This window comes from Eutrigla gurnardus, assembly GCF_963514095.1.
Source record: "Eutrigla gurnardus genome assembly, chromosome: 1".
Classification (NCBI taxonomy): domain Eukaryota; kingdom Metazoa; phylum Chordata; class Actinopteri; order Perciformes; family Triglidae; genus Eutrigla; species Eutrigla gurnardus.
In genome coordinates, this window is record NC_139915.1 from 1439078 (window position 1) to 1451147 (window position 12070).

General features: G+C 40.1%; 2 protein-coding genes across 5 annotated transcripts in view; one reads left to right on the plus strand and one right to left on the minus strand.

Moving 5' to 3' along the window:
* The window catches only part of tcf12 (transcription factor 12), a 66852-nt gene extending 63269 nt beyond the window's left edge, over nt 1-3583 (minus strand). The window contains exons 1-3 of one of the 2 annotated variants that reach the window (XM_084001993.1): nt 3400-3583; nt 2629-2717; nt 2248-2320 (exon numbers count right to left, since the gene is read on the minus strand). In XM_084001993.1, coding sequence (XP_083858119.1) covers nt 2248-2320; nt 2629-2700 — 145 coding nt within the window. In that variant the 5' untranslated portion in view covers nt 2701-2717; nt 3400-3583. Of the gene's footprint in view, nt 1-2247; nt 2321-2628; nt 2718-3042; nt 3353-3399 lie in introns of those variants that run through there. The other variant, XM_084001992.1, reaches the window with a different exon arrangement.
* Nucleotides 3584-8067: 4484 nt separating this feature from the next.
* LOC311014138 (uncharacterized protein) lies at nt 8068-11883 on the plus strand. Of its 3 annotated transcripts, none has more exons than XM_084010548.1 (7): nt 8068-8246; nt 9384-9476; nt 9776-9859; nt 9990-10046; nt 10120-10248; nt 10638-10747; nt 10992-11883. In XM_084010548.1, exons 1-7 carry the CDS (start codon nt 8074-8076, stop codon nt 11369-11371), a joined length of 1026 nt encoding a protein of 341 aa, XP_083866674.1. In that variant the 5' UTR covers nt 8068-8073; the 3' UTR covers nt 11372-11883. The 3 variants fall into 3 exon arrangements, with proteins under 3 accessions (XP_083866674.1, XP_083866673.1, XP_083866675.1); XM_084010547.1 differs by lacking the exon at nt 8068-8246 and adding an exon at nt 8268-8694; XM_084010549.1 differs by lacking the exon at nt 8068-8246 and adding an exon at nt 8271-8694 and having other exon boundaries at nt 10138-10248.
* Nucleotides 11884-12070: the final 187 nt, after the last annotated feature.

Below are 12070 nucleotides of genomic sequence, written 5' to 3' on the forward strand. Positions count from 1 at the left end.
TTGTTAACTGTGTGCAATCATATTTTTTTAATAGATTATTGAAACGTATAAATAATACAAACTAAATAGTCATTTAATTGTAACACAGTGAAAGTAATTTTAAATATCAGTTTACACTGTATTTTTCATTTACAGGACAAAACTGTAAATTGAGTAACAGTAAAAATATGTAGATTTTACAGAAATATAATGGCAACCCAGCTGCCAGTTCATTACTGTTTTTTTACAGTTCACACTGTTTTTCTTATTTACAGTTTAAAGCTGTAACTTTCAGTGACAGCAAAAATATGTTAATTTTACAGTAACATAATGGCAACCCAGCTGCCAGTTCTTTACTGTTTTTTTACAGGAACATTTCTAACAGTGTAGAAAACAACAGTCCACATAGACTGCATTAAAGCTGGTCACCAGACAACACACAGTCATGACAATGAGCTTTGACTGTAACACGATTCTCCTGACAGTGTCCAATTCTTTTCTGTTCCAGACAAAAAGCTGCTGATGGGGTCTATTTGAGAAGTCACAGAGTGCAAAACCCAGCCTCCTGAGAAACAGTTAGCTATCTGCAGCCTGATCAACCTTCAAGAATCCAACGTTTCATTACGTGCCATCAATGTGTTTTAGATAGGACTCAACAACCTTGCTTGTGAAAACATTCAATTATCCACGATTAAAAAAGGTTCACCAGTTTCAGAAATGATCATCAAAAAGTGAATATTTTGTCAACAGGTTAATAAAAACACACATTTATTCTCAAACAAAAACCAACCTCAGCAGAATGTAGATTTTATAGTAGAGTTTCCTTGTTTTACTTAAGAAGGCACACACACACACACACACACACACACACACACACACACACACACACACCCTCCTCGCTTGAATGATTAGGTATTCTAAAATTAATCCTCACACCTCCACAGCTCATGTGAGAAAGCTCTGTTTCCACTAAGTGTGTGTCTTTCGTTTCGCAGATAACGGACTACAACGAGGCTTTGTGGATGCACACAAAACATGTTTTCAGAAAACATAATGCTTGATTGTTGGCTTTCTCTAGTAGGACATCAGACAATAGATGTGCTTCGGATTAATGTCCTACAGCATTTATAGCTGGGAAGTGATCCAGAAGCAGGGAATCTGAACTCCTGCTAATAAAACCAAACCATCCATCAAGTCAAGATGCTCATAGATAAACAAAGAAAGACTTGATTTGTAGACAAGACCATTCTCAGTGTGTGTGTGTGTGTGTGTGTGTGTGTGTGTGTGTGTGTGTGTGTGTGTGTGTGTGTGTGTGTGAGGGCTATCAGAGTGATTGGCCAATTATCAAACTCCTACTTGTGCAAAGGAAAAACACTAGAGAGTAACTAAAAGAGTGGATCTAGCAATCCCATTAAACTCTACTACATCTCACAAGCAGCTCAAGTTCTGATTGCATCTCACTCAGAATTATTAATTAACCCAATTGAAAATTTGCCTCCAACGCACCTCACAGCAAACCCTGATGAGAACAGACCGTATTGTTGTGAACACTTGGGGCTGGGCGATGGCAAAAACCTTCTATCGAGGCATAAAGCATATCTCAATAACAATATTTATATATATGTATATATATATATATGATGGCATGATGGCATGTTTTCTGGAATTTAATCAATATATTGTCCGTAGGAAATAAGCACATGGTAAAGCCTTTTTTATACTGTATGAAATAAATAACTACTAATAAATACCCAAAGCTATAAACTGACTACATTTACATGCATGCACACAAATACAGAGTACTCGGATTAAGACTAGTTGGATTTAAGTACACTGGTATTCTCATGAGCACGATACTTGTCGATTCAGATTTGAGGAATTTGAGTTACTGTGTACTTTTTTTTATTATCAATTTAGACGACATAATTGTGCATCACACAACATTGTGTTAATGATTTCATTGAACGAAGACAAATTAGCATATTGAATTATCACCCAACCCTAGCTGCACTTGACACACACCTTGACAGTACAGTCAAATTTACGATTCATGTATTACACCATAATGTTAATTACATCAACAAAAACAATTGACAAATGTGTGTAGCCTGTTCTACATTTTTACTACAGCACTCTACAACAACTCCAGATGGAGAGCCCATGTTTAAACCAGCGGAGCGCAGAGAGGAGGGGAGGCATCGCATGCAATGCAAGATTAAAAATGAATATCAACGGACAGTTTATTGAAATAGGTTGGAGGGCTCCTACCTGATGCAGTGAACCGACTGCTTCCAAGTGTGGTGGGCCTGTTTTTCGCTCCACTGACAGGTGGAGAGAACATCTGAAAGGGAGAGAATATGGACCTACAATTAACGCAAAGTCTCATCAGTGTGAAACCAAACCTTCACATGATCTGCTCCATTTATTTTAAAACAGCTTATGATTAAAAAACAAACAAACAAACAAGTACAGACTGTGAAAATCAAAGTAACACTATTATGAACTGATGGATGAGTCGTGCTTTAGTCCATCTAATCCTCACACCTCTAAAAGAAAAAGCTCCTCAAAGCACACTGAGACGTAAAGAAACAGAAAAAAGACAACAACAACAACAACAACAACAACACCAACAACAAAAAGGCATCCTACCGCACTAAAATCCAGCAGGTCACTTAATTCCTTATCTGTTCCGAGAGCGGCTATCCGCTGCTGAGGGTTCATCCTGGCGCACTAGAAACCTGAAGAAAACACAGTCCATCAGGTCACAGCGTGACTGGCTCGTTTAACAGCCGCGTGCCACAGGAAATGACTGCCACGAGAGGGAACTGTTACGGATGCAGAATAAAAGACGATCACCGTGAAGTAAAGTTGGCAGCAGAGACGCTGACAGCTCGGACACGTTACCACACATTAAATAGTGCACACGTTTTAAGTTCACTGCGTTGATTAAAGAAGACAGATGTGTGCAGATGTGACATAGCGTGTTGAATACCCGCAGCACCACTTTGCTGCAGTAACATAAATGTCTGTAACACCGACATTCACTCAGTGGATGTAACTTACGGTAACGTGTTGCGGACTCCGCGGGAATAACGACGGTTAACACATAACGGAACATAACGTCGCGTAGCTAGCCGGCTAACGCTAGCCGCAGTCCCTGTCTCATTAGTTTGTATTGACAATAGCTAACGTTAGCAGCCAGCCGCGACGGGTGGAGACGTTAGTACGGAGGAGACCTCTTCTTTTCTCTGACGTGGAACATAAAACACGACCTGCTTCAAAATTAAGCAACTCGGTCAAACAAATGTTTTAAGAAGAAAAAAGAACAGCTCCAGAACACGAAAGGCAGTGATGGTCTTTCCCCAACTCCCAACTTCTTTCACTGGTCCGAAAGCTTCTGGTGAACTCCCGATACGTTACCTTGTTTTCCGATTAAAATCCCGACTAGGGTGATCTGGTGAAGACCGGCTTCCTTGCAATACGCCTCAACGCGACATTTGGGTTTAAACGGCAATAAAAATATCCCCCTCTCTCTCTCTATATATATATATATATATATATATGTCAGTTACGAGTTTCCTTTAGGCAGACATTTTTTGGTTTGCAAAAGCCTCAGCACCACGATGACATGGGTTAGGTATCCTTCCGCCGAGCACGGTGACATGACGGTCCCGCGCAGCCGGAGATGCTGCGGGAGTCAGCGAGCACGGTCTCGGCTCTCACTGATACACCACACTCGGCCGTCTCTGCGTTACTACGGGTGTATTTAATGCATTATAGTGCCTGAAAAAGTTCCTTCAGAAACAATTATGTTCAAAACTTGCCATGATTGTTTGTGTTTTTTAAATCATTGCATAGTTTTTGTAACAAAGCTCTTATTGTTTCATATTGGCAACATTTTAATACAGTCATGCAGCAGATGGATGTAAGTATAATGTGTGTAATATCAGCAGAAACTACTTTAAAAAGCATTATTCCAGGAGCCCTGGTTGCACTTGATTTAAAGGAAACTTGGAGGTGACTGACACATTGCACAGAAGGCATTGGGGTGGGGTGGGGGGCCCTCAGCAAGTTGCAAGACCTTTTAATGGCAGCACTGCAGAAGGATCTCGTCTACCGCATTCACTGTTGCTGCTCTAGATGTGTTAAGATTAAAATATCAAATAATCCTATGTTTTGTTGTTGCATGGTTTTCTATGTTTCAGTTGTGTTCAACTGCTGTGAGCATATCGGTTGTATTGGGTGATGCACCTTCCTTTGTTATTGGTCCATTAGGCTACAGTTTCTTGAATGCAATGATATGCTTTTATGGCTGACATGTTTTCAGTAAAAGGGATTCAGTGTATTTGCATTCTGTAGGTTAATTGCAGTCCGGTCGGTTTTACCTGGGCAAAATTAAAATCAATAACAATAATGTGCCAACTCACAGGCAGTTTTGAATGTAATGAACATGATGTGATGCAGAAACTGGTGGTTGATCAATTTGAATTGGATTCTCACATTAATGACATAAAACAATGACTATTGTTTGAAAAAGAAAAAACTATATGGAATATATACAAGTACATTATATATATTGCAATGTATTTGCCTTGTGAATTATTTTATTGTGAAATATGTTGGCTCTGTTAACTGCATCTTTAACTTAACACTTTACAATAAAATAAGGGAACACTTTGAGTAAGTAAGTGAGCAAACTATACATCAGTAAATGGGTTGGTTGAGTTGAGTAACTCCTAATGAAATGTTATCGAGTAATTAATGATAACTTAATTCAGAAATTACTTTTCATATAATGGTTACTTAATGCATGGTTCTTGAATACTTCTAGATCATGTGCTAAACAGCACTTAAGAGAGTGCAGAAAAGTATATTCATGGCTCTGGTAATCATGAAGTAATGATTCAGTACTTAGTACTAGTACACCACTTTACTCGAGGAGACACAAACATAGAAACAATGCGGGTCATAATGAAGTAATGATTTCTCATTTGTTCTTAAGCGACATCATTTCGACGATCAGAAAGTGACTAACCCTACCTACTTAATTGTCATAGTTGTTGCTGAGATTGTGCTCTTATTCTGAAGGGCCCAGAGTGTTGCTGTTGGCGGAAATCCGGCGAAAATTGAAGTTGTGTATTTTGACTTGTTGCTCTTTTTTTTTTAGAGGAATATAGAAAGAATTTGCGACTTCTCCATGGGTAAATAAATACAAACCCTGTGATATTAATCTGACTGCAGCAGCTCTGGAGAAAAAGTCGAAACCGGTCCGTCGATCTGAAGGTCTGAGAGCAAGGAAGGAAAGCGACCGTCTGCGAGTCAAAACGAGGATAAACGTGACTTAATGCTTTACGAGGTGGAGAAAGTTTAAAGAAGAAAATGAACTACGAACTGACGGAGACGTCGCTAACTTAGTATTTTTGGTGAAAGCCACCTGTTTTCTGGTAACAGCACTGCGGAACCTATAGCAAGCTATAGCTGTATAAAAACAAAGCAAGTACATCCCCTCACATAACTCAGTCCATGTCTAACTCTTCTTTTCTTTATCCTTGCATAAAATGCAAATGCGAATCTATAGTTGAGTCACATAAAACCGTTAAAGTCGCTTCCCGTTTCTCTTGACAGCTCAGTTTATCTACAGGTGTGTTCACTGCCAGCTGGTTATTGTCAGCTTTGACAGCTCGGCTTTGCAATGCAAAAATGTGTTGGTGCCTACAAACGGCAACCTAAAACAGCCTATAGAAATATCTAATATATATATAATATCTCCCCTTTTTCCCGTTAAATGGTCGTAAAACAACGTACATGTGGCACTCACACTGTGTGGGGACTACTTTTCCCTCCGCGCTGGCGAGAAACCAGACAAGAGGACTGCTGTCAGCTCATGGTGGACATCGCTGTGGCTCTTGATGTGTTTAAATGATCGATGTCTTTTAAAAGTCTGTGACAAATTTAACTCGTCGGTACCTCCAGCAACTGCTTGGTTAGTTTGTTGTTTTTGCAATTTAGGGGGTTTAATAACGGATGTATACTTTAGAAGGGCATTATTATTATAAAGAGATGAAACAAAAAAATTAACAACCAACATTTGACCAGTTTAGCTCTCTATTTAGCTTGATAAATAGACATGCCACTTTCCTTGTATTAAGATGAATGTCAACATGTTTTGTGGATCAAATTCAGTATGTATATAAATAGACTGAAACACTTAAAGCTGAGCAGAGAACAGGTGTGAACCTTTTGAGAAACAAGTGGGTTGTTGGTGCATCTCAAGCGGTTGTCCTTGCTATCTGATGCAGATGTTTTATTGAGTGAGGCCCTTTTCAGACCCTCACACAACCACAGTAACTCCACAGCATGACACAGAGGCTTGCAGTCTAAACCATGCAATAAGTAGGTGATGTGGGGAAATATTGTACACATTATCATTTGCTTAAGGGATTTATCCATAGAGGAATCCTGATAAAACATACATGTCTGGGAAGTTTCTGTGTGTGACACAAAGTGATTTTTTTAGTTGTACTTCAGTTAACGGTAGTTGGAAAAAGGGTAAGGTACGGTATGTGGTCAAGTGTGTTGAGACAATATGTAACTTGAATGCATTTAGCTAACTATATGAATCATAAAACACACAATCATTAAATTATGCAATATGGTAATTACTAAACATGTTTATTAAAAATAAAGTTGATAAATAAAGTTGATTGATTGATATGAAATATGAAAATGTATAAATGTTCTTATACATTAAAATGTATTAACAATAAAACTAAAGGGCTATTTAGACAACAAACACATTGAATCTTTTACATTGAAACACAAAAGTCATGCAAGAGGAAATAATGAATCCTTGCAGGCACCTCTGCCCTGTATTGTTAATTCCAGACTGCCACCTGTTGGACAAACTCGGATTCCACAAACGCCACAATATATTCCTCACTAATGAAAATATAAATGTTTTGTTGTTTATTTCTAAGATTTCATAGATGGATGGACATAAATAAATTATCGAACAAGAGACACAAGTCTTTCAGTCAACTAATTTGTCTCAAAGCCCGAGATGAATAAACCCTGATGACTACGACTCCTCCAGAGCCAGAAGACATTGAACAGCTAAATCAGACTCCGTGACGTTTGACCTTTTATAAGATCAGTCAATGAGTGGCAGTTTGGAGCTACACTGTGGGATGTATGTAAATCAAACTCAGTCATTAGTTTGACTTGGGAAGTACTACGGTTCCCACAATGCAAAGCGACAACGTCTTCGCGGTCAGAGGTCACATTCACCAATCGCAGAAGCGGACTGTTGTCAGCTACTAAAGAAATTAAAGAAATGGTGGAAGAAGTCGGTGTGTATATAAGCGCGTCTCGGGTCGGTGTTCCCGGTGTAACGATGCCGGGGCTGTGCTCGGTACCGGGCTGGAAGGGCTACAAGAAGGCGAGGACCCGGGGAGTCGTCTTCCCTTCTCTGCCCACAACTGACCCGGAGCGATGCAGGAAGTGGTTGAAGGAAATACGGAGCCCCGAATTTGACGAAGACACACCGGTTAGCAAATACGGCAACATAAGCGTCTGTAGCCAACATTTTAAACCGGAAGATTACGAACCGGACGTACAGGCAGCACTTATGAAAACAACGCCCCGAAAAATCCTCAAGTCCAACGTGATTCCAACGGTTTTCTCTGGAAGAACGCGTAGGGACCTCAGCAGCACGTCTCCGCGGGAGGACGGCAGCAGCCGAGCGGAGGTGAGTGATGTAGGTGTTGTTGTGTATGTGACGGTACAACATGGCGCTGTGGGGAGCTGCCTAAAAGCCTCATCGTCATTTGTGGGCGAAGGGATTTTAAAGGTCATCATCCTACTATTTCATAGAGGCTCAGGAATAATGATCATACAACATACTGAACTCACCAACAACAACAGAACAGCCACAATATTCGCATTTAATGAATCTTTTGCGGACCGCAAATCATGTTTATGTTCTGAAAACATGTTTTGGCACGTGGCGCCTCCCACCGGCGTCTACAAATCATCGCAGCCAGTAGAGTCTCAGCTGCCGAGCAACCACGGGTTGCCAGTTTCGGCTGAGCTGCAATGGCGGAGGCAACAAAACCCAAAAGAGCTCGTTATGATTCACAAAAACGCCAAGATAAAAACCGAGGCAAAGCGAGGGTCTATATAGGGGATGCATTTGAACGGTGGAGACAGTTGAAAGCGGAGAATAATTTGAAAACGGATGCAGAATTGGCTACTCTTCTCATAGACGGGTAAGTTGAGCAAGGCTAACTAAGTTAGCATCATAGCTTGACGGGGATGGACATTTCGAATACTTTGAACTGTCGAGTAACAAACGTTAGCAGCACAGCTAACGCTAGCAGCATTAGCACTGTCCTTTTACGGGCATCCGGCTGTGGTAGTGGTTTTGTAGTTCTAATGAGACTACATATTTGACCTGCTTCACGGCAAGCGTTACAAAATACGGTAGGTGGAAGATACCTTGCTGCTAGGTAGTTTTTAAATTGGCGTCATGGAAGAGCCTGCAGAGAAAAAGAGGAGTATAATGTCCGATGAGGCGAAGAGAAGAAAACGGGAGCATGACAAAGATAGAGCTCGAACGAGATTAAATATCGGACCGGCTCACACACGTTGGCGAGAGCTGAAGGAGGCTACACAATGCAAGACGGATGGTGACTTGGCTTTGTTGCTGCTGGACTTGTGAGTAAAGAGGAAAACTTCTTTAGTGTTGCTTTAAAAGTTTAAAAGTGTGGAGAATCTCCTCCGCATTCGCCTAAACATGAGAGCAGAGGATAGTAATGGTTGTGTGACATTTTAGCAGCAGCACATCAATATAGTGGCAACACTGTCGAGCTCATGGATCGCATGTTGACTCACGTTTTGGATGCTGCTTGTAGGTGAATATATGTATTTGCCTTCTGAGGTAAATGCAGCAAAGCACTGACATGTTGCACAGTTTTTCTCATAGGCTTTTGATACCGGGTAGGACTGACATACTTAAGTCCCAATACCCATCCCTAGGCTCAATGGTAATTTAAGCCATGGCTCTCCATTTTGCAGTCATGGGTGGATAAAAAACTTTTAATTTACCATTTAATATATGAGCTTCTACAATATCCTGTTCAAGAAATGTTGAATAAAACCAGGTTGTAAGTGGTTTTACACTAACTGAAGCACAGCTAGGATTCTAACTATGGATGGAGATGTTTCAGTCTATGCCTACACATCACAATCGTGTCAGCTCAAAGATCATTTTTTTAAATTTGAGTTGTACTTTCACCACAAACAAAATGTTCCCAGGTAAAAACGTCAAACAAGCCAAGGGGAAGTTTGCATGCTTAAAATTTCCACATGAGATTCTGTGTCTAATGAAAGGTTTCTTTTCACAGTTATGAAAAGAGATCTTCAATATCGGTGACCTCTACCGGAACATGTATGCAACAGCCTACTGAAAGTCTTGGCCGTGTATCGCCCTCTGAAAGGTAAGGAGTCCCAACTTCACCTTGTTTTTTCCACACGTCAGTTAAACAATCAGAACACCCTTATAAAGCATCGTATTGCTTTGCGTTACTCTATGGTAGTATATAAATATAATTAAGACTATATCTAGTCGCACAATATCAATATAATACTGATATATTGCCCAGCTCTACTCTATAGCTTCTGCATCGGATCACATTATATTTTATATTTCTAAGATTTAATTTCACGTAGGGTGTTAATGTCCGCATGCTTTAACGACCTAAGAATTGTCAGAAAATGACTTTCAACATGTCTGCAGAGGCAAACGGCTCCACGTAGAGGACGTCGAACATCAGAGTGAAACCACACGTGTGGTATCAGAGCTGGACCGGCTCCAGAACAGGTTAGTGTTGATCTTTTTGAGACTTACATTTAATTAATTTTATACGTCTGTCAGTACTGTGTGGACTTTGCCTAGATCCATTTTACCCTCTATTTTATTCAATGCCCTCTCTGTAATCTGTCATTTTCAGTTTTGAGGAGATCGAGGTCACCATTGACGATGACTGTTGCAGTGTGAAGAACCGGCTGTAATTTTCCACTTTATTATACAGGAAATATATTACATCTTAAATTCAGCTTCTGTGGCTCATTTGATTCTAGTCTTATTCTTATCCGTAGATCCAGTTTGGATAGTGCTGTTGACAAAGACGTAGAAACAACTGAGCTGAGTTATCCAGGAGCTGGTGACATCGGTGATGAAGGCGTCTACGTACCAATAATTGCTCAAAGGTACTTTTTTGGCCTCAAGTTCTCGAAGGGAATCATTTGATCTCTAAATGTGTTGAATAGAACTAACTTGCTTTGTTTTGTTTTTTTATCTCCCTTTATAGAACATCTGTTAAAAATAATATATACTTGACCTGAATACTACATTTTTACATGCCGCGTTTGATTACAAAGGAGCAGTAGTTTGAGCATCCTTGTTAAAACCAAATAATCCAAAATGATATGCTGAACCTCTGTTCCTTCATCCTCCGGCATTTGTCTTTAACTTGCACATACGCTTATACGTTGTTTGGAAGAAGTATAATGTCACACTGCTGAAGGATGCAAAGGGTTAACATTTGTTTTTGTATATAAGGCATAGAATATTAGTATGTTATTGTCTTCTGCTACAGGTCCACAAAATCTGAGCTTTTACTGGAATGTGAAGAAGAGGAGCTTGAGCCATGGCAAAAGCCCACTTTACATGTTCACGTGAAAGAAGAGGATGACACTGGAGAGTTGAGTATGTTACACCAACTTCTTGAAGAAACATCAAGTCACTTTTGAGTTATGATGCCTACCTTCGTCTTTGGGTTGAATATTGATAGTGTATCATCATAATATTGATATTTGAGTGATATTTAAAAATACGAAGGGTATGTCTTTCATGTATTAAGCTAGACTATTAGAACGAGTGCACACATTCTCACCTAAAATGTAACTTGCATTCCGTTGAAATGTCTGATTTAGTCTATGTGCTCTTCTAGATGACAACCAAACAGATTGTAAACCAGATTCGTCAACTCTTCTGAGCTGGTCAGCTGGTCAACACGCACAAAAACAAGAGGACGACGGTGTTGTCCACACCCGAATATGCAACAACTCTGTGTCCTTATCAGGTGTCCAGAGTCCTGAAGTGTATGCAACGTCATCTAAGGAGCTGCGGCCAGAGAAATTACTGAACTTGAACTTGGATCAACTGGCACATCTAAAGAACATCCATCCATCCATCCATCCATTTTCTACCGCTTATCCTGTATTCAGGGTCACGGGGGGGCTGGAGCCAATCCCAGCTATCATTGGGCGAAGGCAGGGTTCACCCTGGACAGGACGCCAGTCTATCGCAGGGCCGTCTAAAGAACAATGAATAATAAACTTTTTGTTGTGCCCAATGCACAGATGAATATCGTTCAGATTACTTGCACATCCGAGTGACTCTGTTGACTCTTCCAGCCTGGCAACAGTCTGGGCAATCCTGCACACGGCACCTGTTGTCTCATTTTCCACGTCCAAATGTTAAAAAAGCCATCTAGTTAAAGTTAGGTGTGAATGGATGTCTTTCTCTACATGTCAGCCCTGTGATAGACTGGAGACCTGTCCAGGATGAACCCTGCCTTCGTCTAAATGTCAGATGGTATTGGCTCTCGCTGTACCAGATGAAATGGATTTATGCTGGAATAAAAATACTGCATTGCATCATTATTCATAGATATGAACCCCACAGACCCTGAATACAGGAAAAGCAGTTGACAATTGATGGTTTCCAGTTTCTCTGTAATACATTCAATGTAATGAGATCAAGTGTTTAATCTGTGAAACCAAAAGTGTTTGGTTTGCTACTGAGGGCAGCTGTTTAATAAAAGTTGGTCTAAATCAGTGGATCAAGCTCTTGTGCATCATGAAATCTGATTGCATATTTTTATAAAGCAGGATCAATACTGGGGGAAACTAGAAAGAAAAGGAGCAAAGTGGAAAAAACTAGCCTGTTTATCTTTCTTAAATCTTAATCTGAATTTTTGATCAACTTCATAATAACTACATACAGTAATATATATATATATATATA